The 27,360-nt window shown below is 38.1% G+C and overlaps 5 protein-coding genes and 1 non-coding gene across 6 annotated transcripts; 2 read left to right on the top strand and 4 right to left on the bottom strand.

The window, feature by feature from the left end:
• Nucleotides 1–3,288: 3,288 nt before the first annotated feature.
• Nucleotides 3,289–4,851, top strand: LOC137707835 (small ribosomal subunit protein bS21c-like). The gene is made up of 2 exons (XM_068446759.1): nucleotides 3,289–3,725; nucleotides 4,523–4,851. Exons 1-2 carry the CDS (start codon nucleotides 3,319–3,321, stop codon nucleotides 4,632–4,634), a joined length of 519 nt encoding a protein of 172 aa, XP_068302860.1. The 5' UTR covers nucleotides 3,289–3,318; the 3' UTR covers nucleotides 4,635–4,851.
• Nucleotides 4,852–5,273: 422 nt separating this feature from the next.
• LOC137709307 (uncharacterized protein At4g15970) lies at nucleotides 5,274–6,149 on the bottom strand. The gene is made up of 2 exons (XM_068448392.1): nucleotides 5,841–6,149; nucleotides 5,274–5,753 (listed from the first exon to the last, which is right to left on the bottom strand). The coding sequence occupies exons 1-2, from the start codon at nucleotides 6,147–6,149 to the stop codon at nucleotides 5,274–5,276; spliced, it is 789 nt and encodes a 262-aa protein (XP_068304493.1).
• A 4,165-nt stretch (nucleotides 6,150–10,314) lies between these two features.
• Nucleotides 10,315–10,386, bottom strand: TRNAH-GUG (transfer RNA histidin (anticodon GUG)). The gene has a single exon. It is a non-coding gene; the product is annotated as a tRNA-His (tRNA).
• A 1,463-nt stretch (nucleotides 10,387–11,849) lies between these two features.
• LOC137708511 (chloride channel protein CLC-b-like) lies at nucleotides 11,850–15,774 on the top strand. Its single transcript, XM_068447606.1, has 6 exons — nucleotides 11,850–12,157; nucleotides 12,261–12,461; nucleotides 12,591–12,768; nucleotides 12,879–13,411; nucleotides 13,498–14,647; nucleotides 14,823–15,774. The coding sequence occupies exons 1-6, from the start codon at nucleotides 11,967–11,969 to the stop codon at nucleotides 14,928–14,930; spliced, it is 2,361 nt and encodes a 786-aa protein (XP_068303707.1). The 5' UTR covers nucleotides 11,850–11,966; the 3' UTR covers nucleotides 14,931–15,774.
• Nucleotides 15,775–16,950: 1,176 nt separating this feature from the next.
• LOC137709306 (receptor-like protein EIX2) lies at nucleotides 16,951–22,041 on the bottom strand. The gene is made up of 4 exons (XM_068448391.1): nucleotides 21,848–22,041; nucleotides 21,656–21,771; nucleotides 21,308–21,406; nucleotides 16,951–20,069 (listed from the first exon to the last, which is right to left on the bottom strand). The coding sequence occupies exons 1-4, from the start codon at nucleotides 22,039–22,041 to the stop codon at nucleotides 17,047–17,049; spliced, it is 3,432 nt and encodes a 1,143-aa protein (XP_068304492.1). The 3' UTR covers nucleotides 16,951–17,046.
• Nucleotides 22,042–22,568: 527 nt separating this feature from the next.
• Nucleotides 22,569–25,639, bottom strand: LOC137709479 (receptor-like protein EIX2). Its single transcript, XM_068448574.1, has one exon. The coding sequence runs from the start codon at nucleotides 25,619–25,621 to the stop codon at nucleotides 22,649–22,651; it is 2,973 nt and encodes a 990-aa protein (XP_068304675.1). The 5' UTR covers nucleotides 25,622–25,639; the 3' UTR covers nucleotides 22,569–22,648.
• Nucleotides 25,640–27,360: the final 1,721 nt, after the last annotated feature.

The raw sequence follows: 27,360 nt of genomic DNA, 5'->3' as shown, positions 1-27,360 counted from the left end.
TTTATAGACTAAATTTGCAAACTAAATGATGTGTCACTAATAAGAATAAGTATGTTTATCAACGTGTAAGTAATAAATCAAGGGATATGATATCCACACATCCCATTTTACTTCTCACACACTTTTTTAATTTTCAGCCGTCGGATCGGATGAATTGAAGAAGATCAACAGACATAAATTATCAAGGAGTGTGTAAGAAGTAAAATGAAATCAATCATCAACTTCTATGTCTTTTAGTAAATTATCAAGGGGTGTGTAAGAAGTAAAATGAAATCAATCATCAACTTCTATATCTTTTAGTTTTCAACATTTTATCTAGAAATTTAATCTCTCTAGCATTACTCTTAACTAATTATTAATGTTTTCTCTCTTAAGCGTTATTTTCTTTCTGCTAATCCACTCTTTATTCAAATTAAGGTTAGTGCCCGTCTGTCAGTCATGGATTTGCCTATCGTCCCTAATATAATTTTCTAATTAGTATTCTAATCAAGTTTCAGAGTCATGATCGCATAGGTTTCCTAACATTTAAAGTTCCAAATTAACTATGAGAAAAAGCAAAGCATGGCATTGGCTGCGGCAGAGAAGAGCTTAACCACCAGGAGGATCCTCTTTGTGATGATCCTCCAATCACATTCGTTCATCGTATATCAGATGGTTAAAAATCATTACGATGGTTAAAAATCATTGTAAATTTTTTTTATTTAAAATTAAATATAAACAATACCTGACAAAAACTGGCCGCACAATATACAATGAACAGATGTGATTGAAGGATCTCCGAGCTCCTCACAAAGAGGATCCGATGAGAATCCTCTCTCACTTAACCAGGTTTCAGCCCCTTGATTTAGTACGAAAAAGCAAACCAGTTTTGATTAACGCACACTAATTCATCTTTTAAGTAGATTTCAAGATGAGCAGAAATTCTTACTCAAAATTCTTCGTGTTCGAACCACAGAGCTTTGTACTTATGATCATAACCATTTATATTATGAATCACTTTGTAAAGACCATCTAATTCAAAAAAAAAAAAAAAAGAATTAAAATTAAGGTCGTTTAGACGGTTCATAATACTTTTACAAATTCCATTCATTTGTTTTTATCCGTATGATGACTAAACGACCTTAGTTTTAGTTGGTGTTTTGCAGAGACGATCTTTATATAGAGTGATTTATAATATGAATAATTTGGATTATAAACACGAAATTCTATGAATTTGCAATGAACAATTTTGAGTAGAAACTCCTACTCATCCTTGAGAACCAAATATTATTTTATATATTTAGCAAACATGTATCTTCTACTGCACAAGACATTAATAAAGTGAAACAATAAAAAGAGTATTGTATTTACCAAGAATTGGATAAAATTTTCACTGTGACCGAAACACAGGTGGTACACTACGTGTTTTTATATAAGTGGTTGAAAATTTTATTTTTTAAGTCATTAACTTTTTAGCACACATATCCCACCATTTATTTAGCGACACGTGGTGTACCGCCCCGTGTTCCGGTCACATTAAAAAATCTCTCCAAAAATTGGGGATGGACGTGGCATGAATTTGCTTCAAATACAACACAAAAGCATCGAATGTGACAATAATATTATGATGTGTTATTAATTTACGTTTTATAGTATAAAAGAATGATATGGATAATATTTTGAACATATTTACTTTTTAAGAATGAAATAAGTCATAAAATTGTTCAAGCATACAATAGACAACACTAGTTTAGTGATCTTATACTTGGATTTTCAAGTATGTCATGCATAATCTCAATGTGGAATTTTTCTAGTATTTTATTTTTTGCGTGTTATTAAACGTGAATGATACTTATACATTGCATATGTATTCTTAGTAAGTAAACATATCTATAAAATGGATAGTTAAGACTATAGTAAAATATGACAATCACACCAAGACATCTCTCACAATCTACATAAAAGTCACAAACCCTGAAAAGTAAATAGAAAGATAAATTGGGAATGCTTTGGCTTGGATTTGAGTTGATATTTGATCATTGGTGCATCTTGCTTTGTTGCATCACAAAACACATTGAGCTCAGCAGCATATATACATATATAACATATATAGGGTGATGTTATTCACACACCTCTTTTTGACCTTTCATATATTTTTTAATTACAACCGTCAAATAAAATGAATTAAAAAAGATTAAATGAAAGAAATTAAACAGAAAGTGCATAAAAGGTAAAAAAAACATTGAGTAAATAGCACCACTCATATATACATTGAGGATGCCTTTTTGAATTGCAACCCCGTCAGACTCTGGTGCTTTGTGAGAATGAGCACAATTACTTACTAACGTGGCCTCCACAATCCCTCCATGCACGCCAATCACTAGAAAATGACAAGCTAAGCATCAATATCAACTTGCCTCTATAAGTATTTCTTCATTATAAATTTTGGTCAGACCGTAGGATCATATGACTGATTCGATCAACTTAATTAATATTGATTAGTATATCAACATGTTATTAATTATCGATGTATTCTTATACCAGTGATACTATCAATACTTCACTTGCATATATACGGCGATATTCTGTTGATATATTTGTCAAGTAACTTACGATGCGGATGTTTAAGAATGTTAATGATTTAACTTCGGAAACTTGAAAAGTTAAAACACACTATGTAATGGTTCCACTAGCATTTCTGTTGTATTATAATTAGTTTGCAAATCTCAAGCTATAAATTCAATTTTTTTTTTTTTTTCATCACAACAATATATTTTACACTAAGGGGAGATAGGGAGTTTGGCTAAGCTACACAACGGGTAGCCTAATTTGGTATCGAATTCGCTATCCACGAGATTCGAACCTAAGGTCTCTCACTTACAACTCAAATTTGACCAGCAAATATATTTCCAAAGAAAATAATTGAATCTTCTTAACAATAATAAACCCCTAAAACTCATCCTATTTAATCACTTAGTACTACGGTCTGGTGATATTCCTCTTTACTTGGAGGTGAGAGGTCTTATGTTCGAATCTCGTGGATGACGAATTCAATACCAAATTAGGTTGTTCATTGTGTGACTTGACCGAAATTCCCTCCTTCTAGTGTAAAAATATCGATGTACTCAAAAAAAAAAAAAAAAAAAATTTAGCTGGGCCTCTTTACTGACTCCGAAGTGATCGACTATATCCAACGGCCCAAATTTGAAGTCCATCAAACACATTGTATCTGAGTGGGCCCAATCCTATCTTCCCTCCCGGAAAAAGGAGATAGGGATAAATAGCAAAAATCAGAAAGGTCGAGAAGTCTCTTCACACCAATCACCAAAGTCACCATCCATGGCTGCCTCATCCGCACTCTGCAACTTGTTCTCCCTCCTCAGCCCCTCAAAGGCACCGCAACCCAAACTCCCACCGACCCAGCTCTCCATTTTACAGACCCAGAAGCCCAGAGACCGGCTGGTTCCACTGGCTGCCCAAGGGGTCCACTCTGCTTCTTCTTCGTCGATAGAGTCTGTGATTTGCCCTTCTCTGGCTTACGCCAACGTCCTATTCTTCAAGTCGGCGTACAATGTGCAGGTGATTGTCGACGACAACGAGCCCGAGGAGCGGCTGCTCGGCAGGTTTCGGCGGGAGGTCATGAAGGCCGGCGTTATTCAGGAGGTTAAGAGGAGGAGGTACTTTGAGAACAAGCAGGATGAGAAGAAGCGCCGGACCCGTGACGCCGCGAAGCGAAACAAGAGAAGGTGCGTGTCCTAATTGTTGCTTTTCGTTTCTTTGGTTGGTTGCTTCAGAAATTGAGGATTTAGGAGAAACAAAGTAATTAGTAAAGTTGTTTATTTTTATGTTTTGTGATTTTTCGGTTGCGTGGTTAAGTAATTGAATGCGAATTAAGATAGAAATGTTCGACATTTGAAATTGAGACACAGAAAGATTTGAAGTTTATGCATTGTAATTTGTAGTTCAGTTGAATAATTGAACAGCCTTTGGAATTCAGAAGGGAAAGATTTCAACTTTATGCGTTGTTGTTGAGTTGCATAATTGTATGTGAATTAAGAAGGAATGTTCAACCTTTGAAATCGAGAAAGATAAAGATTTGAACTTTATGCAATGTAGTCTTATGGCTGCGTAAGATAGACGTTCCCCCTCGACCCTCACAAAGCAGGGAGCTTTGTTGGATAGGGGTCACCCTTTTTAGTCTTGTGGATGAGACCAAATGCTTGAATGTGAATTAAAATAAAGCATATACTTTTGTAATTGTTCGGCTGTTGTCAAAGGCAGTGTGGCTGCCAATTCACCCGAGTTTGAATTCCTCTTCCCGTAGATTAGACTAGTTTAGAGTATCACCTTGCCAAAAAGAAAAAAAATGTGAAATTCGTTTTGTAATTAGAGTGCATCATTAGAGTGGGATTCCTAATGCCTATGAACTAGTTGTTCTATCTGTAAAACTATGACTTGAAAATCACGGACTTGAATGAATTCTTTTGGTAGTACTTCCCGTTGGATCCGATTATTGAATTCAATTTTTATTGTTTTTTATCAGCCGGCGACCCTTCTCGAGGCCCTTTCAGCAGAAGCCAGAAGTCCCTGAAGCCAAGAAGAGCGATGATGACGGAGATAACTGGGATCTTCCTCAAGGAGACATACCCTACTGACCACATTCTACCCGGCCTTTGATTTGTAGGAATATCTACGCTTGATTTAGAGAGGCTATGGTCCATGTAAGTTGTATAAGAGTTGCATTCAGTTCAGTTGTTCTTCGATTGATTCCAATCTAAACCGATCCTATATCTTAATTTTATCAAGTAAAAAACTTTCATTCTTGCTTCTGTATAAGGATACTTAATGTGAAACTTCCAATGCTTTTGTCTACCTAATTTTGTTGCCCTCTTTACTCCTGCTATGTCCAATTTGCAATATTAAAACTATTGAAAGCTTGATGAACAACATAAGCATATGTACTTTGAATACAACACTTGGATAAAATATTTCCGAAGTGCTTGGTATGCGATATGAAGGCATTTATGGAGCACTCGAATGTTTCAAAAAGTTCAATGCTAGCCTTCTTTCGTATTTATATTTCTAGGGCTGCTTTAGGTGCACATAAGGCTTCTCTGATTTTGTTACGGCAAAGTTTCAGTACAAAGACATTGATCATTAGGTGAAATACTAGGTAATGATTGTTCCCTGCTTCCCCTTTTACTATTGTTATTGCGAAAAGAGTTCAGAATTTTGATCGTCGATAATTCTCTGTTAAGTAAACTGAACGCAGCAAAGCAGGTATTTGCAAATTCTTATTGAATGCATCTGTTTGGGGCTCTCCATGAAGGCGATTTCCCCGAACTATTATTTGCTGAACGACCTGTGATACTGCGCCAATCATCTAGGACAAGCTTGAGATCGTGGACTTTACTTTCGATACTTTCACAGCAGTTTGCTTGCATTGTATAAACCTCACTGTAGTCCTTAAGTGGCTGACAAAACCCACCAAAATAAGCTGTGTCGATAATCTGCACTCGCATTCCAAGCATTTTGGTAATCTCCTCTCGTGTTACAATCTCACAGGGAGATCCAAGAGGAATACTCGGGTACAGAATCCCGACCAAGTTCAAGTACTCGAAGAATTCGAGTGATATAACATCTGATTTCAGAAAAAAGATTCCCCTATCCTGTTCGTTGCCTGCGTTTTCCGAATCGAGGTCACAAGGAATTGTGACTTCCTTTTGAGAGTCAAATTCTGTAACCGGATTTCTGAACCACATAACATCTGCCTCCTGCAGCAAAGTCAGATTTCAGTTAAAATCTGCCTGATACAGTTATTTTCAACCCATCACCACCACACAAGGAACAAGAAAGCTTACTGTGAATATCAGATTGTATCCCAATTGAATTACTCTATGTAGCAGGTCGATTCCCTCCCGACCGTGACCGAGAAGTTGCTTTCCAGCAGCAGGTTTCGACAATCGTAGTGGCGCAAGCTTGAAGCAATGGGGATGAACGGACTTGCAGTACTCAAAAGCTCCCTTACCAACAGTGGCAATGAGCAAGTGATTCAAGAGCCCTTTCGTCCCTTGGCCAACCTGAAAGCTCTCGAGGAAGAGATCGAGGACGGAGCCAGAACCAGTCCATGCTTCCTCAATAATCGTCAGTATGATTGTTCTATCTGGCATCGATGCTCTCCTCAGAACTTCCACCAGCTCATTGCTTTCCTAGTTCCAGTAGTACATACTCGTTAAATTTACGGTTTCAAAAATAAAACACTCGAAACTAAAAGGAAAACACGGATTATGTACAAACAATATTGGGAAGGGGAAATCACTTCAGCTACGAGACCGTTGCAAAGAACAAATATATATATATATATATATATATATATATATATATTTTAATTTGAATGTAAAACGGGTAGTCTTGTTGGCTTGAGATCGTCCTTTTGGATGTAAATGCGGATTGATGAGACAGAAAATTAATTGATAAGAAAACAAATATACCTGTTGAGATTTGAGAAGCGATACTTGGTAGGTGTTTCCAATTGGTTTAGAAGAATTATGCAAAAGCAGCCATAGGAGGAGAACCAGTGAAAAAGCTATTAGAAATTTTTTCATCTCTCTCTCTCTCTCTCTCTCTCGATGATATGACTCGATTTTTCGAATTTGTGATTTGAATTATCAGAGAATAATTAGATGGTTTAGGGTAAATCATGATAGTGATGGGAAGATTACGTAGAATCCATTGCAAATCTTGGTCTAAGAATAGATGGGCATAATAATTAATATATCGACCTTGAATGGAAAATCGATCCCTACATTTTAGGTTCATTGTTCAACACACAAAATTTTCACTTTCTATCTTTATTTTTTTTTTTCTATGCAAAGTGGTATTTTGTTTTTTAATATTTGTAATACAACTTAAATTATGATAAGGAAGGTTCGAACGCTAATTTTAGAAAGAAAAAAAAAAAATATTTTAGCCAAATTAACTAGGATGTGATATTCTAACCTTATATTTTCTTTTCTCGTTTTTTGGTGTCAAACGAAGTGTTATTTGGTTTAGTCAAATTTTTGATCCAATGGACTTTAGTCAAACTATTAACTCAATAAATAGGACTATTCTAAAAATTCCCGCCTAGGGTTAGGCGGTTGGCCACCATCCCGATTAATGCCTAGGTATTTGAAAATTAAGAAATGACGCCTAAACTTGCTTAGGCGCCTGCCTAGACCCACCTTGGTACCCACCTGGGCTGCAATTTCCACTCAGACAGAAAATAGATAATTTTCATTTTACATTTTATTTTTTCAATAAATTGTAAAAAATTTGTTGAATGCTTAGAGGAATACACATTGTATACTTTTTCTATGTTTTCATTACGTTCTAATACTTTACAATTTATATGTCATTCTATTTGTAGTTACTCGATCACTTGGCAGGGGGTTTAGAAGGTATTTTTTAGTGCATGTTTCTCATATTGATAAAGCAGGTTTCGTCTCATTTTCCGGAAAGTCAGTCATTATTTACCTATCCCAATGAAATTATGTATTTTTTTTAGCATAAGCAGACATTTATTTATATAATATAAATAAATTTATTTAAATCCGATTAGTCCACCTAAGCCTAGCCTAGCCGCTGCCCTTTTAAAACCTTGATAATAGTAAGAAACTTGCTTGTTATCTAATTAATTTTACTAATATTGTTTATTTTTTTTATGACTTGAATGAATGAATGTATGTATGCAGAAGCTGGAATGGCATATGCGGTGGAGACGCTGGCTGAAAATCCATGAATGTATGTATGCAGTAAACATGCACAGCTGCTCAGGGTGCATTCTGATTCGGGACACCGTCGTCACCACTTCTCCAACTCCGCCGGTAATAGTAGTACTGGTAATGTGATCAGGTGTGAAAACATCTCCACGGCCTGTTGACAATCAATACAAACTTGGAGATGGCAGTTCTGGTTCTGGTTATGGGTCTGAGTCTAACCAATACAGAGACTCTATGATCAGGATCAAAGTCTTGTAATAACTATATTATTGTTAGCATGTAGATAATATCGTTTGTTAAAAAAAAAAATATTGTTATGTAATGTCTACATAATATAATTAAATTTTGGTATACAAGCGTTATTATTAACCTCAAGCCTTTCATATTTCTCAATGATCAACGGACTGAAATTCAAATTTGAAAAAGAGACCCTTTTCGAATTTTTCCATTACAAGAATCTAAAATATTTAAGATACATATAATTTCAATTAGAAAAAAATGATGCATAGAATCTGGTATGGACCCTTAAAATTATGTCTTAAATTAAAGGGGCAAAAAAACATTTCAACCACATATTATTTATTATTCATATTGCTATATATTAGTTAACTAAATAATAATTCACTTTACTACTAAAATCTAATCCATTTATAAGCTATTAACCTTAATATAATCTAATAAATTATTTTTTCATTGAACTGATAAAAGATTATAAACACCATAATAAGCTATATAACAGTTCAATATAATTTTAAAATAACTAAAATAAGTTTTTTGGGTAAGGAACTAAAATAAATATATTTTTTTTCAATTAATTTCATTTTAGTTTTAAAGTTACTTTCGTTAAGTAATTTCAAAATTATGGATAAGGTATATGAACACTACGTTAATTTTCATGAGCAAAATGGTTTGGTCCACAGAATTTTTGGCCATGAAATCTCCTAAAGATTTTTCACTCTTCATGAAAAAAGGGTCCTCGAAATGGAATATTGTCCTCTGAGAGATCCTCTGCTTGAATGGCGTGAAGTATAAGATAAGAAGAAAGAATATATACCGTAAAACCTTAATTACCTTAATAATTTGATTACGGTTGAAATCTGTTTGATTGGTTATTAGTAACCCATTTAATTGTTTACAAAAATACCAAACAAACCACCTCTATATAAACCACCCAACAGTACTATTGCTTTTGTGTTGTAAGTGAAGCAAAAACTTCCAAGAACTTCCTTGAGTACCAAGTAACATACAGTTTACGGTTAACCCATTTTCGATCGAGAAGCAGATCCGAGACACAACACAGCACAATCTTTCAAGTACTCTTATGCAGAGACCTGTCAATCTGTGCCTTTTCTGATCATGGTTGAAACGACCGATTCTGGTTTCATGGTTAGTGACGTTTAGCAAACCCTAGCTAGCTATCTCCCTAGGTTTATTTTCCATGTGATTTCATTTTCTATATTAATTTTGCCCAAATGAGGCGATTATATTTCAACTTTGGATTATGATTATGATTTTGCAGAGATGTGAGTTGAAACTGGATACCGGTACCCCCGGATGGCATAAGACCATGACCAAAGTTTTGAACAAAATCAAGGGTACGTACAAAAATATATATATGTATATATCCTATAGTTCTTATGAATTATTATTGTTAATCTCATTGTTCTTGAATTCTCTATAGTTTAATTAATTAATTACTTTTGATTTGATCATAATTAAGGAGTGTCTTACACCATCGACGCACAAGCTGGAATTGCATATGTTTCGGGTACAATTGAACCGAACATGCTTCTCAAGTTATTAGGAAAATCAGGGAAGCATGCAGAGCTGCTCAGAGTTGATTCAGGATATAAGCATCAGTTCTACGAAGCTAAACCTGTTGCTAATTACACAAATGGACAAGATTATGGGGCTTATTACCATAATAATCATGATTACGGATATTATGGGCACAATGGAAGCTATGAAACAACGATTCCCTACCATCATCATCCTCAGCACTACCCTAATTACTACTATACACGGGCAACTGTGCCAGCGATTAGATTTCCGCAGCCTCCTCCGCCAATGCAGGTCCACCCGTTTTATGATCTGGATACCCAATGCACCATTATGTGATCAGCATCGTATAATATATGTGTGTGTGTGTGTGTGTGTGTGTGTGCATATATATTATGATGCTCATTACATAAAAATAAATGGGCTAAAAGTTTTTGTTTTTCCTTCTCCAACATTTGGGAGATTAAGGGGCTTGATGATTCGGTTTGCCATTCTTCAATTATTAAAAGCAGAATGTTGAACTTCGTATGGAATTTTACACACACACACATATATATATATATATATGTATATATATGTATGTGTAATTATGTATTATAATACACAGCTTGTGTACAATAGACGTTTTTTTCCTGATTCTTGCAAAGTGGATAACCTTGAGTATTATAAGTTAGGGTTTGAGTGGACTTCTCTATCGTACTTGAAGAGTTTATACTTGAACTATTTTATATACAAAAAATAAAAACTTAGTGGTGTGGCTGAACTATTTTATATACAAAAAATGAAAACTTAGTTGTGTGGCTGCTGGGATTCGAGCCCAGGTCTCCACGGCCACAACGTGGAATTCTTACCACTAAACTACAGCCACAGGTTGTTGAATTTTTGACCGCAATTACACTATATTAACAAAATCCTAATTGGGCCTCCGTCCACGAGCCATTGTGGATCTTAATTGGTCATTTGATATAAATACAATACTTATATATTTAATACAATCATTATATATATAGATATAATTCATATAAATAAATGTATTTAATGAAATCACTATCTAACCGACTAGATATTGATTCTATTAATTATGTATAAGTATTGTAGCTAAATCCAATATATGAAATTGTGCGGAATATCTAGCATCTAAAAAAGCAATGTACTATAGAACTTTTATATTGACGCCAACATTGCATCATAGTTCAAAATATATGTTTACGACCTCATAACCTTAAATTATTGAATTAAGATACAATGTTGGTCATAACTTTATCCGTCTTCTTTTCATGAAGACGAATAAAGTTGGATTACTACGCGTGTCAACTTGCGTATCCCCGCAACATTGCTGCCGGTCCATTTTCATCGAATTCAAACATGAAGAAAACCAAATTCCAAATTCGAATGCGGTTCGACAACCAACTCTACAAAATCCAAATCCCATATTTTAATAGGAAAACTAATAATTGAAACGTATAAACTGCCTTTTCAAACACCCCAAAGGTCACATTTGAAATCTACCGTTTATCTGTGCGATCTGGGGGGTCATATTTTGACACGTGTAAACTGCCCATGGGGATCACACATTTTTTGTCGATCTTACTGGATGCAGATTCGAGCAGTTTCAGATCAGGATATGGATGATACATATGTAAATTAATTATCATACTTCACCTAGAAGATAAGTCATGTGTAATGCGTAGCTATCATGTATTTAAAATTAATAGGGTCGATATCAACCCGAAAAATTATTAATATCTCATAAGCATATATAAGGTCTCATCTCCATCAACGTGCAATTCATTCTTAGCACGCGCCTCACATGAGAGGAGTTTTCAAACTAAACACATAAACAACACAAATTGAGTGACGTAGAGCATATGTGGCCGTTAAAATTTATACGTAAACAACTTGCTCTGATACTAAAAGTTAAGTTAAAGTTCCACCCTAAAACTATTACGAAGCCAATATGCAATACGTGTTCATCATTAACCAACATGCAAGAGGATGATGATCATATGGATTATCATTGACAACACAATTGATAGAAAATTATGAGATTGTCTCAAATCATTCATTTCCAAACGTCCAATCCCACATTGCCAATGTTGGCATGTACGTACAAAAATCGAACAAATGTCTTGTATATTTAATTATTGAGAACTTTAACGAAAAACTCTCGGTACTGTATACTTTAACAAAAAATCGTATTTTTACATTAAAAAGTCAATCCTGATACTATTCACTTTACCCTTTATTTTGTTATTTTCGTTAGAATCACAGTTTTGAAACATTTTTAATTAGTTTTCCTAAGATAATACAGATGGCCTGATACCGGTCGTTCTCAGCTTCTGGCCAACATAACATTCGTAGCCAATAAGAGTAGCTGTACCACTTCAGACAGAGAGATTGTGAGCTTTCTGTTTCTGTTTCTCTCACTCTGCAGCTTCCACGAGCTCGATGGCGGAACACTCGAACCACCATGCAGAAGCTGCGATTCCGCAAACCATGCAAGAAACCGGTGCGGAAGAAAGAGATCCAGAGAGCATTTCTCTCCAGCAACCACTCCTCAAGAGAAGCCGAACACTTTCTTCCACTCCACTGGCTATGGTCGGAGCCAAAGTCTCCCATATCGAGAGCTTGGACTACGAGTAACGACTTTAAACGATCCATTTCTAGTTTCATCGAAAAGAAACACCTGAATCCTTATTGTGTTGATCTTCATCACATTGAATTGAAGTTGGTTTGATGCAGGATCAACGAGAACGATCTGTTCAAGCATGATTGGAGAAGCAGATCCAAAGTCCAAGTCTTGCAGTATATATTTTTGAAATGGATCCTTGCCTGCCTTGTTGGACTCCTAACTGGTATAATTGCCACCCTCATTAACCTCGCTGTTGAGAATATTGCCGGCTACAAGCTTCTTGCCGCCGTTAGTTTCATAGAGAAAGAGAGGTTTGTTGTATTCCTCTGTATTTCTCCCGAACTTTCAATGTTGTATTCAGCTACTACAATCCAGATATCATATATAGTCCATTGAAATGCCTGTGATTGCATAAACAATATGGGAATTGTGTGGTGTAGGTACCTGATGGGGTTCATCTTTATAGCTGGGGCCAATCTTCTACTGACCGCAATTGCTTCTGTTCTCTGCGTGTGTTTTGCTCCGACTGCAGCTGGACCCGGTATACCTGAAATCAAAGCGTATCTCAACGGAGTTGACACACCGAATATGTTTGGTGCGACAACAATGATTGTCAAGGTGGATTTTCTTTTGCAAATCGAACATTGTTTCTTCTCTATCAGATTACTCTTAGGAAAGTATGTCATAATTTATTAAGCTAAGTGGCACGAAAAACTTTCATCCTGCAGATATTCGGAAGCATTGGGGCTGTTTCTGCAGGCCTAGATCTTGGAAAAGAAGGACCTCTTGTGCACATTGGAAGCTGCATTGCTTCGTTATTAGGTCAAGGGGGACCTGACAATTACCGTATTAAATGGCGTTGGCTCCGCTACTTCAATAATGACCGTGACCACCGAGATCTCATTACCTGTGGCGCTGCCTCTGGGGTATGTGCAGCTTTCCGAGCTCCTGTGGGTGGTGTACTGTTTTCCCTTGAAGAGGTGGCGACATGGTGGAGGAGTGCTCTTCTCTGGAGAACTTTCTTCAGCACAGCTATTGTGGTGGTGGTGCTTAGGGCTTTTATCGAAATATGCAATTCTGGGGAATGTGGGCTTTTCGGGAAAGGAGGGCTTATCATGTTCGACGTAAGCACTGTTACTGTGACGTACAATGCGTGGGATATCATCCCCGTAGCTTTAATTGGCATTATTGGTGGAGTTTTGGGAAGCCTGTACAACTATCTTCTCCACAAGATTCTCAGACTATACAACCTCATAAATCAGTAAGCAACCCTAAACCAAATGCGAAAACTGACACAACACGATGTCAATTCGATACTAATTACTTCTTGATTTACTCTTCTGGCAGGAAGGGGAAAGTTCACAAGCTCCTCCTCAGTCTCACTGTATCACTCTTTACTTCTGGATGCCTATACGGTCTCCCTTTCCTTGTCGAATGCACACCCTGTGACTCCTCTCTTTCGGAGTCTGCCTGTCCCACCAATGAAGGATCTGGAAACTACAAAAAGTTCAACTGCCCAGATGGCCACTACAATGACCTAGCTACTCTTCTCCTTGCCACTAATGATGATGCAGTTCGAAACATCTTTTCGACAAACACTTCTGCTGAGTATCATCCTTTATCCCTCCTTATCTTCTTCGTATTATATTGCATCTTAGGATTGTTTACCTTTGGAATTGCTGTGCCGTCTGGACTGTTCCTCCCCATCATCCTTATGGGCTCAGCTTATGGCCGTCTGCTTGGAATTGCCATGCAATCATATACGAGCATTGACCAAGGGCTTTTTGCTGTTCTTGGTGCAGCTTCCCTAATGGCAGGGTCAATGAGGATGACTGTTTCGTTATGTGTCATATTTCTTGAGCTCACCAACAACCTCCTCTTACTACCCATAACAATGCTTGTCCTTCTAATTGCCAAAACAGTTGGAGACAGTTTCAATCCGAGCATCTATGAGATTATACTGCACTTAAAGGGTTTGCCTTTCTTGGAGGCACATCCAGAACCATGGATGAGAAATCTGACTGTAGGTGAGCTCGCTGACGCCAAGCCACCAGTAGTAACACTCCGTGGAATTGAAAAGGTGGATCGTATTGTGGAGGTCCTGAGAAACACCACACACAATGGTTTCCCTGTTGTAGATGAAGGAGTGGTGCCACCAATGGGATTGGCTGTTGGGGCAACAGAAGTACATGGACTAATTCTTCGAGCTCACCTTCTTCAGGTGCTGAAAAAGAAATGGTTCCTAAGAGAGAAAAGAACAGAGGAGTGGGAAGTTAGAGAGAAATTTACCTCGGTTGAGTTGGCCGAGAGGGAAGGGAAGATCGAGGAGGTGGCTGTGAAAAGTGATGAAATGGAGATGTATGTAGATCTGCATCCACTCACCAATAGAACACCATACACAGTGATGGAAGGCATGTCAGTGGCAAAAGCTATGGTGCTTTTCAGGCAAGTGGGACTTCGCCATTTGCTCGTTGTGCCAAATTATGAAGCATCTCGGGTGAGTTTATCAACCATTCTCATTTTACAAAACACCATGCACTTGTTAACGAGAGTTACAGTCTACTTCCGCACAAGCATATTTATTCTGTCCATTGAGCATAGTTATTCAATATGGTACACTATAGTTTTTGTAAAGGCCAAATCACTAACCTCGACGTTTGCTCCATTTGTAGGTGCCTCCAGTGGTTGGGATCTTAACCAGGCAGGATTTAATAGCCTACAACATTTTGAATGCCTTTCCACATCTCGCAAAATCTGCAGGCAGAGAGAAGGGGAACTGAAAATGTCTTCGCCTCAACCAACGCTTTCCTGATGGAAGACAATGCACTCTTATCTTTTGAAGTTTCCTATTCAATTATTTATTCTTTTCATCCAATTCAAAAGGAGCTAGGTAGATATACAACAGAGTGCAATTTCATTCATTTGTAGCTATTCATTTTACACATGTTTCAGCCGACGGTGAACAAAATCCCTTTCTACAAAAGGGCAGACAACACAGAAGAATTGGTTTTGTTACAGTCTCTCTACTAGATTCTCCCACTCGTCTTCTTCTAATAACCCCAAAAAAATTTCAAGCGGTCATCACTGAAAGTCACTGCAAAATCCTAGTTTCAGAATTGTTTACAAGCGTTTCTTCTTCTTTCTTCCCGTTCTATTTTTCTTACACGGCTAAAACCTCAATGCCGCAATCATGGGAAATGAACAAACACCAAATTTAAAGTATAATATATACTATGAATCAAACAGCTTGGATATTTTTAGAAGCATGCCTGGATAAGAACCAGAACGAAGGTAGTGTTTGAAGGAATCTTGATAATATATCAAAAAAATAAACAATCCTGAATTTCAATCCAATTAACGTAACAAGACGGGAGTCAAAAGAAAAGAAACTGAAAAACACCTCAGGGTTCCAGGAATTAAATTATAGCCAAGGGCTTTTTCCAAGTGCCATGCCTTGCTAGACAACAAATCCTTGCAATCCTGTTGAAACATTAATCCCTAATTAGGTAGGGGAAGACATGGTAACAATCAAAGTAAAGCAAGACGGGATGGAACGATCAGAGAGCAGAGAATAATTAATCTGATTCATAAAATATCATAGCAATAACTACATACCTCTTTGGATGATGAGCTGCAAAAACAGAAAAGAAAATTTAAATTAAACTAAAAATATAAAATTTAACACTAATCCAAGGATTAAAAGATCAAATATAAAGTCATTAGGATTGGGACCGCCATCCCCATTAACACCAAACCCAAATAATATCAGGATCAAAACCCTAATTAATACCAGAAAGATAATTCTTTTTACTTAAGTTTTTTTTTTAAAAAGGCCTAAACTTTACGAATTTATTGGGGGAAAAGTAGTAAAGTAATACCAATTTTGCGACTGTCAAAAGTGAAATCTGAGACTCCAACTGTCTTGAAGAACTCCGTCGCCTCATCGACGATAACAGGACGGTGGAGATTGGACTCGTGCGTACACCCGGAGCACCTGATTATACACCCAGCAGAAAATTAAATTCAAATTAAATCGAACAATAATACGAGAAAATAAATTAAAAGGGATTTCAGCTGAGAGTTACGATTCGAAGTGAGGGCAGTGGAAGGTGCAGGTTAGTGGCGGCGGAGTTGATCTAGCGCTTAGTGAGAGAGAGAAGGTAGTGCAGCTGGTACTTGTGGCGGTGCTGAAGCAGACGGCTAAGGCTAAGGGCGCACTGCGACTGGGGACGCGTTGCAGGTGATGAGACGAGGGCGAGGAGGACGGACGGAGAGGAAGTAGAGGGGCAAGTTGTTCCGCCGCTGCTCTGTGGCGGTAACAGATAATAGACAAAGCAATGTTGATGAAGGATTTTGGTAGGAAGATCTCAACGGTAACAAAACTGGAAAAGCCGCTAATTACAAAATTTTCCCGGAGTTTTAGTGGTTGTTCAATATTGGTCGTCAAACGTTTTTTTGTAGCAAATTAGTCCATAACGTGTGGATTCGTTCTTTGAATCAACCAAATCTGGGTTTGGTTAATTTTGTTCGTTTTCTAGCATAAAGGCCTACTCTTAGACAAAAGTGGTCAAATTCTAACATATTAAGGGCATTTTTATCAAGTACACAAGCTATCAAAATATCTTTTAGAAAGTGATCACGTGTTATTCTGTTAATTTTTGTAACGAAAGTCACTTTAAAATAAATTAAAATTGAAGGATCAAAGTGGAAGCACCGCAATAATTTAAGATACAAATAGAGATTTGTAGAGTAATATTGTAGAATATGTGTCTTGACTTACAAGCAAAACATAAAGGACATTGAAACCACGCTTACAAATTCATAAAGGAAAAGGAAAATATTAAACATCTTTATTTGCTTAAATAAGCTTTCACAGTTGACAGCTTCTTCTAAAATCTATGATCTTTTCTGCAGATAAGTAGCAATGGCTGAGAAAAAATCAAGCACAGCATACTTCACCTTGTCAACGAAGCAAAAGTAGGCATATCTCCAAGACTTCTTGACGGCCAAAGTCCCGAAAACTCCCCAGAACCCGAAACAGAAACCTATCACCACGATGAAGATGAACCATAGCCTATCAGACTTACTGTCATCATCCTCCCCATCTGCACTTGGAACCGGAGGTGTTTCCTTGTCGCCTTGGCAATCGGTTGGTAATGGATGTCCGCAAAGACCGGCATTGCCTTCATAAATGGATAGATCAATGAAGGTTCCAAACTGGTTGCTTGTTGGGATTTTCCCGGACAAGTTGTTGTATGACAAGTTGAGATGATTCAAAAATGTTAAAAAAACCATGCTCTGTGGAATTGGACCCGAAAGTTTGTTGCTCGATAGGTCCAGAGTTTCTATCTGCTTCAAGTCTTCGATCTTCGCTGGGATATTTCCTGTCAAATGATTCATGGACAGATTCAAGGTGCCTAACCTTGTAAGGCTTGTTAGCCCCACAGGCATCTCTCCTGACAAGTTGTTGTCCGAGAGATCAACACTATTGAAAAGGTAAAGGATGGAGTTATATTCGAGGAACTTTCCTTTTGCCAATACCTTTAATTTTCCCTGGTAAAGATAATCTTCTGTATCCTTATTTGTGAGAATGGATCTGAAGCCAGTTAAGTTACCTATGCAGCGGGGAACATTTCCGGAGATATTGTTGTGTGAGAGGTCCAATATGTGGAGATTGGAAAGACCACATAACTGCGAAGGGATGCTTCCGCTAAACCAGTTGAGCCTCAGACGCAAAATCAACAAAGAGGGCATGCTTTCTCCAATGGAAGCTGGAATAGCTCCAGAGAAATTGTTCTCACCAAGATCAAGACTCCTCATGTCAGTGAAGTTTTTCATGGAAGGAAGTTTGCCTGAAAGGTGGTTGCTAGAGAGTATCAAGAATCTCAGTATAGTTAGAGAAGTTAAGGATGGTGGGATTGAACCTGAAAGACTGTTATTCGACACATCTAGGATGTACAATGATGGTATACTGTCCCAAAAGTTAGGAATCTCACCAGACAACAGGTTATTTGAGATAACCATGGTTGATAATTGGCTTAGATTACCCATGGACAGGGGAATGCTTCCATTCAAAGAGTTCTGAGAAATGTCTAGATCCGTTAGAGAGGGCATTACTTCACTAATGTCACGAGGAATTGGCCCAGAAAACAGATTATCTCTAAGATACAACATGGTAATGTTTGATGACCAGAGTGGGAGGGGGCCCTCAAAGCGGTTTGTACTCAAATCAACGGTGCCAGGACTGATAAATCGTAATGAGTTAGGCACCCTGCCGCTTAGCTGATTATAAGCGACATCTAGTTTATCTAATTGGAAATCCAACTGCCAAAACCACTCCGGTATGGTATCCGAAATCCTAGCATTGTTGAGTACCAGAGTGACCAACTCAGTCTGATTTCTGAGCCATGTAGGAAATTTAGGACCTAGTTGGCATGACCTAATGTTCAAGTATCTCAGCTTAAAGGGAGGTATCCAATCGGAACTAATGTCGAAAACTAAGGAAATGTTTGGGTTATTGTTATATATTGAAACATCTGTAAGGCTTCCAAGTTTCATGAAATGAGCTTCGGTAATCGAACCTTCCCATGTGTTTTCCGAGATATCTAGTGCAGTCAGCGACGAGAGCTGCCCAAGACCTTCAGGGATGCTCCCACTCATTTGATTATTTGAAATGTAGAACTCCTCCAAAGATTTCAGCTTGCCAATAGATTTTGGGATTGAGCCCTGAAATGAATTAAACCACAATTTGAGGATTCTTAAGGTTTTAAGATTTCCCAAAGAATCCGGCAGATTTCCTGTCAGGTAGTTATATCCTAAATCCAGCCTCTCTAAGCTGCTGTTTCTGCATGTAGACAAACTATCAACGAAATCAGTAATCTCGCCAGTAAATTTGTTGGTGGGAAGATTCACCGTCTGCAAGTTGCATAGCATTCCCAAGCTTCTTGGCAACGGTCCTACAATGTTTGAGTTGTCCGACAAATCAAGCGTCCGAAGAGATGTCAAACTACCAAATGTTTCTGGAAGTGCTCCGTGGAGATTGGTTGAGTGCATTTCAAGGGTGACTAGTTTAGTCAGATTGAACAACCAGGGAGGTAATGTGGAGTTGAAATCATTGTTTGAGAGATCGAGAATCAAAAGGGATGCGAAATTCATGGAAGGAAGGGTGAGAGGAAGAACGGAAAGTCTGCAAGAGGACATATGCAATTCAACGAGCGAAGGTAGCATATTGACAGTGGGAAGCCAACGTGGTTTAGCCTTGCTAAGGTCTACTCCTCCGAGGTTTAGGTACTTTAAGGAATAAAGAGTTGGAAGCCATCGAAGATCATTCGCTATCGGTTCAAAAAGATAATAGCTGAGGTCTAGAGAAAGCAATCTCGAAAGGTTTCCAAAACTTTGGGGAATGACTTCGCCAAAAGATGCACTAGAGAGATTGAGGTATTCCAATTTCTCTAGTGATCCGATGAAGTTTGGAATTCGAACACCTTCAAAGTTATTCATGCTCAAATCCAAGTGAATCAAATCTTTCAAAACAAGCAAAGAATGGTTGATCTCACCGCCAAATGCAAGCAATGTCCCATCCTCGCCGTCTGAAAATTCGTTGCGTAGATTGAGCATGGTCACACGTCCAGTTACGTTGTTGCAGCCTACACCGCTCCAATTGCAGCAATCTTCTCCCACCCAAGACGAAAGCCGGCCTGAAGGATCTGTGAGACCGGCTTTGAGCTCAAGAAGGGCTTTCCTCTCAGTTTCCTTGCATCCCACGTTACGATCAGCACTGCAGGAACCAAGTTTAGTGGTTTCAAAGAAGAGGAAACCTGACAGTATAATAAGTGAAAAAAGTTGGATGGAAGCACTTATGGGAACCATACTTCTTATGTGAGCATGCAATGAGATATGCTTTGCAGTTCTCAAGATATCTGCAATATTTAAAGTGTGAAAAAGTATAACAATGTCATTTTTTCTAAGGAGAATGAGTCTTCGTGGAAAATGGGCAGCCGGCCGATTGTCTGTGGCTGGCCTTTCACAGTCGCTGGACTTCCAAGTCAATGGTCTCGACCCTTAGTGTGTCTAGGAGTATTTGTATTACCTGGGGTATGCTGTTATTGTTTCGTTTCGTGGCAAATACATAAAAACATGTGTAAGTTTTGTTCACATAACTTGTTTTATTGACATCGGATGCAACGATAATGGTACATACGTATCAAATAAGAGCTCATTGGCAGTGGCGAAGTCAGGAATTGTCGGACAAATGGGTGAAAACGCTTTCTCCACCGAATCGGTTGTAACCGGTAACACTAAAACCAATGTAAGTAGCTTATATACTAATTTGTAGCTTTGGGACCTCCCAATCTTCAAATTGTTTTTCTCTAATATATGGGAAATAATATTCACAATGTCATTTTCTACCTTTCAATCTTTTGTCTTTTTTTAGCATTTGCATTTGCATTCAATAAAGTAATAAAAATTAAGTGACATAAACAAGAGAACGAAGACACAAAGACATAAACAAGAGAATGAAGACACAAAGACATAAACAAAGGTAAAAATTGTTGATGATGTTATCTTTTATGTATTATAACTAGTTAATATGATAATCATACGTGATGAGAGGGCCAATTGCCTTTGGATTGTTGACCCAAAAGAATATGTACAATGAAACATAAAAGTGACATCTCCAAGGTAAGAAGCAACTGGGAAAATGATTTTCCCATAAAAGGCCATCATCAAATCTTTGGTCGGGATCATTTTTCATGATTGAGCATTAGGGTGTAGTACCTAATGGGCCGGGCTCATTAGGTCCAATGGCAGTTTTGATATACCACAACAAATAAATTACTAATTTTGGCAAAAAAATCAAAAGCAAAAGACGATCGTGTTTTCCCTTGCAATATTAATGCCCTCATCTTCTGGTTTTCCTCCTAATCGGAGAAGATAGGAAACCAAATCTCCTCTGTAAGTCGTCGTTTTCAGGGCTTTGAATTCCTACTCCTCAGAATTTGTGGTTTTCTGATTCTTTCCTGGTGCTCTTCACGCACAAAAGCAGCAGCTGCAGAGGGGCAGCGTCTCATTCTCAGTGTAATTTTGAAAATATTGTGTAGAGAGAGCCACGGAGATGACATTTTTTTTTTTTATCTTAATGGAGAACAGGCTGAACAGCAGATGAAGTCATATAACTCCCATAATTTTGAAATTCCGTAATAATCTGATTCAAAAAATACCATAGCAATAACTTCATACCTCTTTGGATGATGAGCTGCAAAAACAGAAAAGAAAATTCAAATTAAACTAAAAATATAAATTTAACATTAATCCAAGGATTAAAAGATCAAATATAAAGTCATTAGGATTGGGACCGCCATCCCCACTAACAACAAACCCAAATAATAGCAGGATCAAAACCCTAATTAATACCAGAAAGATCATTCTTTTTACTTAAATTTAAAAATTAAAAAAAAGGGCCTAAACTTTACGAATTTATGGGACGAAAGTAGTAAAGTAATACCAATTTTGCAACTGTCAAAAGTGAAATCTGAGACTCCAACTGTCTTGAAGAACTCCGTCGCCTCGTCGACGATGACCGGACGGAGGAGATTGGACTCGTGCGTACACCCGGAGCACCTGATTATACATTAAATTCAAATTAAATCAAACAATATGAGAAAATAAATTATAAGGGATTTGAGCTGAGAGTTACGATTCGAAGTGAGGGCAGTGGAGGGCGCAGGTTAGCGGCGGCGGAGTTGAGCTAGCGCTTAGTGAGAGAGAAGGTAGTGCTGCTGGTACTTGTGGTGCTGAAGCAGACGGCCAAGGGAGCACTGCTACTGGAGACACGTGGCAGGCGATGAGACGAGGGGGAGGAGGACGGACGGAGAGGAAGCTGAGAGGCATGTTGTTCCGCCGCTGCTCCGTGGCGGGACGGATAATAGTCAAAAAGCAAATGTAGATGAGGGATTTTGGTAGGAAGATCTCAACGGTAATAAAACGGGAAAAGCCGCTAATTACAAAATTTTTCCGGAGTTTTAGTGGTTGTTCAATTTTGGTCGTCAAACGTTTTTTTGTAGCAAATTAGTCCATAACGTGTAGATTCGTTCTTTGAATCAACCAAATTTGGGTTTGGTTAATTTTGTTCGTTTTCTAGCATAAAGGCCTACTCTTAGACAAAAGTGGTCAAATTCTAATATATTAAGGGCATTTTTATCAAGTACATGAGCTATCGAAATATCTTTTAGAAAGTGATCACGTGTTATCTCGTCAACTTTTGTAATGAAAGTAACTTTTAAATAAATTAAAATTGAAAATCCAAGTGGAAGCACCGTAATAATTTAAGATACAAATAGAGATTTGTAGAGTAATATTGTAGAATATGTGTCTTGACTTACAAGCAAAACATAAAGGACATTGAAACCACGCTTACAAATTCATAAAGGAAAAGGAAAATATTAAACATCTTTATTTGCTTAAATAAGCTTTCACAGTTGACAGCTTCTTCTAAAATCTATGATCTTTTCTGCAGATAAGTAGCAATGGCTGAGAAAAAATCAAGCACAGCATACTTCACCTTGTCAACGAAGCAAAAGTAGGCACATCTCCAAGACTTCTTGACAGCCAAAGTCCCGAAAACTCCCCAGAACCCGAAACAGAAACCTATCACCACGCTGATGATGAACCATAGCCTATCAGACTTACTATCATCATCTTCCCCTTCTGCACCTGGAACCTGAGGTGTTTCCTTGTCGCCATGGCAATCGGTTGGTAATGGATGCCCACAGAGACCGACATTGCCTTCATAAATGGATGGATCAATGAAGGTTTCAAACTGATTGCCTGTTGGGATGTTCCCAGACAAGTTGTTGTATGACAAGTTGAGATAATTCAAAAATGTTAAAGAAACCATGCTTTGTGGAATTAGACCCGAAAATTTGTTGCTCGATAGGTCCAGAGTTTCTATCCACTTCAACTCTCCGATCTTTGCTGGGATAATTCCTGTCAAATGATTCATGGACAGATTCAAGGTGCCTAACCTTGTAAGGCTTGTTAGCCCCACATGCATCTCTCCTGACAAGTTGTTGTTCGAGAGATCAACACTATTGACAAGGTAAAGGATGGAGCTATATTCGAGGATCCTTCCTTTTGCCACTACCTTCAATCTTCCCTGGTAAAGATAATCTTCTGTATCCTTATTTGTGAGATTGGATCTGAAGCCAGTTAAGTTACCTATGCAACAGGGAACATTTCCGGAGATATTGTTGTTTGAGAGGTCCAATATGTGGAGATTGGAAAGACCACATAACTGCGAAGGGATGCTTCCGCTAAACCAGTTGAGCCTCAGACGCAAAATCAACAAAGAGGGCATGCTTTCTCCTATGGAAGCTGGAATAGCTCCAGAGAAATTGTTCTCACCAAGATCAAGACTCCTCATGTCAGTGAAGTTTTTCATGGAAGGAAGTTTGCCCGAAAGATGGTTGCTAGAGAGTATCAAGAATCTCAGTAAAGTTAGAGAAGTTAAGGATGGTGGGATTGAACCTGAAAGACTGTTATTCGACACATCTAGGATGTACAATGATGGTATATTGTCCCAAAAGTTAGGAATCTCACCAGACAACAGGTTATTTGAGATAACCATGGTTGTTAATTGGCTTAGATTACCCATGGACAGGGGAATGCTTCCATTCAAAGAGTTCTGAGAAATGTCTAGATCCGTCAGAGATGGCATTACTTCACTAATGTCACGAGGAATTGGCCCAGAAAACAGATTATCTCTAAGATACAACATGGTAATGTTTGATGACCAGAGTGGGATGGGGCCCTCGAAGCGGTTTGTACTCAAATCAACGATGCCATGACTGATAAATCGTAATGAGTTAGGCACCCTGCCGCTTAGCTGATTATAAGCGACATCAAGTTTATCTAATTGGAAATCCAACTGCCAAAACCACTCCGGTATGGTATCTGAAATCCTAGCATTGTTGAGTACCAAAGTGACCAGCTCAGTCTGATTTCTGAGCCATGTAGGAAATTTAGGACCTAGTTGGCATGACCTAATGTTCAAGTATCTCAGCTTAAAGGGAGGTATCCAATCGGAACTAATGTCGAAAACTAAGGAAATGTTTGGGTTATTGTTATATATTGAAACATCTATAAGGCTTCCAAGTTTCATGAAATGAGCTTCTGTAATCGAACATTCCCATGTGTTTTCCGAGATATCTAGTGCAGTCAGCGACGAGAGCTGCCCAAGACCTTCAGGGATGCTCCCACTCATTTGATTATTTGAAATGTAGAACTCCTCCAAAGATTTCAGCTTGCCAATAGATTTTGGGATTGAGCCTTCAAATGAATTAAACCACAATTTGAGGAATCTTAAGGTTTTAAGATTTCCCAAAGAATCCGGCAGTCTTCCTGTCAGGCTGTTATATCCCAAATCCAGCCTCTCTAAGCTGTTGTTTATGCATGCAGACAACCTATCAACGAAATCAGTAATGTCGCCAGTAAATTTGTTGATGGGAAGATTCACCGTCTGCAAGTTGCACAGCATTCCCAAGCTTCTTGGCAAAGGTCCTTCAATGTTTAAGTTTTCCGACAAATCAAGCGTCCGAAGAGATGTCAAACTACCAAATGTTTCTGGAAGTGCTCCGTGGAGATTGGTTGAGTGCATTTCAAGGGTGACTAGGTTAGTCAGATTGAACAACCAGGGAGGTAATGTGGAGTTGAAATTGTTGTTTGAAAGATCGAGAACTGAAAGGGATGCGAAATTCATGGAATGAAGGGTGAGAGGAAGGATGGAAAGTCCACAAGAGGGCAAATGCAATTCAACGAGCAAAGGTAGCATATTGACAGTGGGAAGCCAACGTGATTTAGCCTTGCTAAGGTTTACTCCTCCGAGGTTTAGGTACTTTAAGGAAAAAAGAGTTGGAAGCCATCGAAGATCATTCGCTATGGGTTCAAAAAGATAATAGCTAAGGTCTAGAGAAAGCAATCTCGAAAGGTTTCCAAAACTTCGGGGAATGACTCCACCGAAAGATGCACTAGAGAGATTGAGGTATTCCAATTTCTCTAGTGATCCGATGATGTTTGGAATTCGAACACCTTCAAAGTTATTCATGCTCAAATCCAAGTGGATCAAATCTTTCAAAACAAGCAAAGAAGGGTTGATCTCACCGCCAAATGCAAGCAATGTTCCATCCTCGCCATCTGAAAATTCGTTGCGGAGATTGAGTGTGGTCACGCGTCCAGTTACGTTGTTGCAGCCTACACCGCTCCAATTGTAGCAATCTTCTCCCACCCAAGACGAAAGCCGGCCTGAAGGATCTGTGAGACCGGCTTTGAGCCCGAGAAGGGCTTTCCTCTCAGTTTCCTTGCATCCTACGTTACGATTAGCACTGCAGAAACCAAGTTTAGTGGTTTCAAAGAAGAGGAAACCTGACAGTATAATAAGTGAAAAAAGTTGGATGGAAGCACTTCTGGGAACCATACTTCTTATGTGAGCATGCAATGAGATATGCTTTGCAGGTCTCAAGATATCTGCAATATTTAAAGTGTGAAAAAGTATAACAAATGAGATATGCTTTGCAGGTGTCAAGATATCTGCAATATTTAAAGTGTGAAAAAGTATAACAATGTCATTTTTTCTAAGGAGAATGAGTCTTCATGGAAAATGGGCAGCCGGGCGATGGTCTGTGGCTGGCCTTTCACAGTCGCTGGACTTCCAAGACAGTGGTCCCAACCATTAATGTGTTCAAAAGTATTTGTATTACATGGGTATGCTGTTAATGTTTCGTTTCGTGGCAAATACATGAAAACATGTGTAAGTTTTGTTCACATAACTTGTTTTATTGATATCGGATGCAACGATAATGGTACATACGTATCAAATAAAGGCTTGTTGGCAGTAGCGAAAGTCAGGAATTGTCGGACAAAGGGACGAAAACGCTCTCTCCACCGAATCGGTTGTAACCGGTAACACTAAAACCAATGTAAGAAACTTATATACTAATTTGTAGCTTTGGGACCTCCCAATCTTCAAATTGTTTTTCTCTAATATATGGGAAATAATATTCACAATGTCATTTTCTACCTTTCAATCTTTTATTTTTTTTCTAGCATTTGCATTTGCTGTTAAAGAAATCAACCCCATCTCATTAAAGGACCTGCACAAATCTAGAATAAAGAATTATAGAACATTCACTAAGGTTGGTTAGCTAGATTATCCAAGTTAAAGTAGTACTTTGTAGAAATGACTAGAATGTTGTTTCTTAAGTTGGTGGAAGAGTCTAGAAGAATGGTGAGGTTTCCACCAACATGCAAGTTTAGTGTAGATAATTCTAACTTAGGATGTTAGTGGAATTATCTAGATATCTCTAGCATAGTGTGTCCATGCTTCTCCAAGGTTCCATCCATGCGTATAAAAGGAGAAGGCATCCACACCATTTGTATCAACAAATCAACAAGCAACCAATCAATTAAGAAGAGCTAAGTAAGAGAGTGGGAAGCCTTGTAAGTAGTCTTGTAAGAGTGTGAGTGCTCTAGATTTTGTCTCTAGAAAGTGAGTGAGTGTCATAGCTTCTTAAGAGTGTCCTTTGAGAGTGTTGTAATATTTTGTTTGTGTAATACAAGTAATTTGTTTACTTGTGTTGTCTCTCCAACACTTGTGCTAGAGTTGTGTACTCTAAGTTTTTTTTCCCAACATTTGCGTTTGCATTCAATAAAGTAATAAATATTAAGTGACATAAACAAGAGAATGAAGACAGAAAAAAAAAAAAAAACAAAGGTAGTAAAAATTGTTGATGATGTTATCTTTTACGTGTGATAACTTACGTAATAAAAATTCAGTTTCAAAGTAATAAAAATTCAGTCTTCAGTCTAAGCATACTTCTTATGTGAGCATGCAATGAGATATGCTTTGCAGGTCTCAAGATGTCTGCAATATTTAAAGTGTGAAAAACTATAACAATGTCATTTTTTTTTAAGGAGAATGAGTGTTCATGGAAAATGGGCGGCCGACCGATTGTCTGTGGTTGGCCCTTCACAGTCGCTAGACTTCCAACTCAGTGGTCCCGACCCTTAGTGTGTCTAGAAGTATTTGCATTACATGGGTATGCTGTTATTGTTTCGTTTCGTGGCAAATACATAAAAACATGGGCAAGTTTTGTTCACGTTGCTTGTTTTATTGACACCGGATGCAACGACAATAGTACATAGGTATCATATAAG

The sequence above is a fragment of the Pyrus communis genome, chromosome 11 (assembly GCF_963583255.1).
Source record: "Pyrus communis chromosome 11, drPyrComm1.1, whole genome shotgun sequence".
Classification (NCBI taxonomy): domain Eukaryota; kingdom Viridiplantae; phylum Streptophyta; class Magnoliopsida; order Rosales; family Rosaceae; genus Pyrus; species Pyrus communis.
This window is presented reverse-complemented; position numbering and strand designations above follow the sequence as displayed.

Bases quoted from the DNA above. Each gene is read 5' to 3' on its own strand.
- LOC137709306 (XM_068448391.1), bottom strand. From the start codon at position 22,041: ATGCCTCTCAGCTTCCTCTCCGTCCGTCCTCCTCCCCCTCGTCTCATC. The intron at 21,772-21,847 runs GTAACTCTCAGC...ATGTATAATCAG, and splicing joins CACTGCCCTCACTTCGAATC to GTGCTCCGGGTGTACGCACG. The intron at 21,407-21,655 runs GTATTACTTTAC...CTGTTTTTGCAG, and splicing joins TTTTGACAGTTGCAAAATTG to CTCATCATCCAAAGAGGTAT.
- LOC137709307 (XM_068448392.1), bottom strand. From the start codon at position 6,149: ATGCCAGATAGAACAATCATACTGACGATTATTGAGGAAGCATGGACT. The intron at 5,754-5,840 runs GTAAGCTTTCTT...ACTTTGCTGCAG, and splicing joins GATACAATCTGATATTCACA to GAGGCAGATGTTATGTGGTT.
- LOC137707835 (XM_068446759.1), top strand. From the start codon at position 3,319: ATGGCTGCCTCATCCGCACTCTGCAACTTGTTCTCCCTCCTCAGCCCC. The intron at 3,726-4,522 runs GTGCGTGTCCTA...GTTTTTTATCAG, and splicing joins GCGAAGCGAAACAAGAGAAG to CCGGCGACCCTTCTCGAGGC.
- LOC137708511 (XM_068447606.1), top strand. From the start codon at position 11,967: ATGGCGGAACACTCGAACCACCATGCAGAAGCTGCGATTCCGCAAACC. The intron at 12,158-12,260 runs GTAACGACTTTA...GGTTTGATGCAG, and splicing joins ATCGAGAGCTTGGACTACGA to GATCAACGAGAACGATCTGT. The intron at 12,462-12,590 runs GTTTGTTGTATT...TGTGTGGTGTAG, and splicing joins AGTTTCATAGAGAAAGAGAG to GTACCTGATGGGGTTCATCT.
- LOC137709479 (XM_068448574.1), bottom strand. From the start codon at position 25,621: ATGGTTCCCAGAAGTGCTTCCATCCAACTTTTTTCACTTATTATACTG.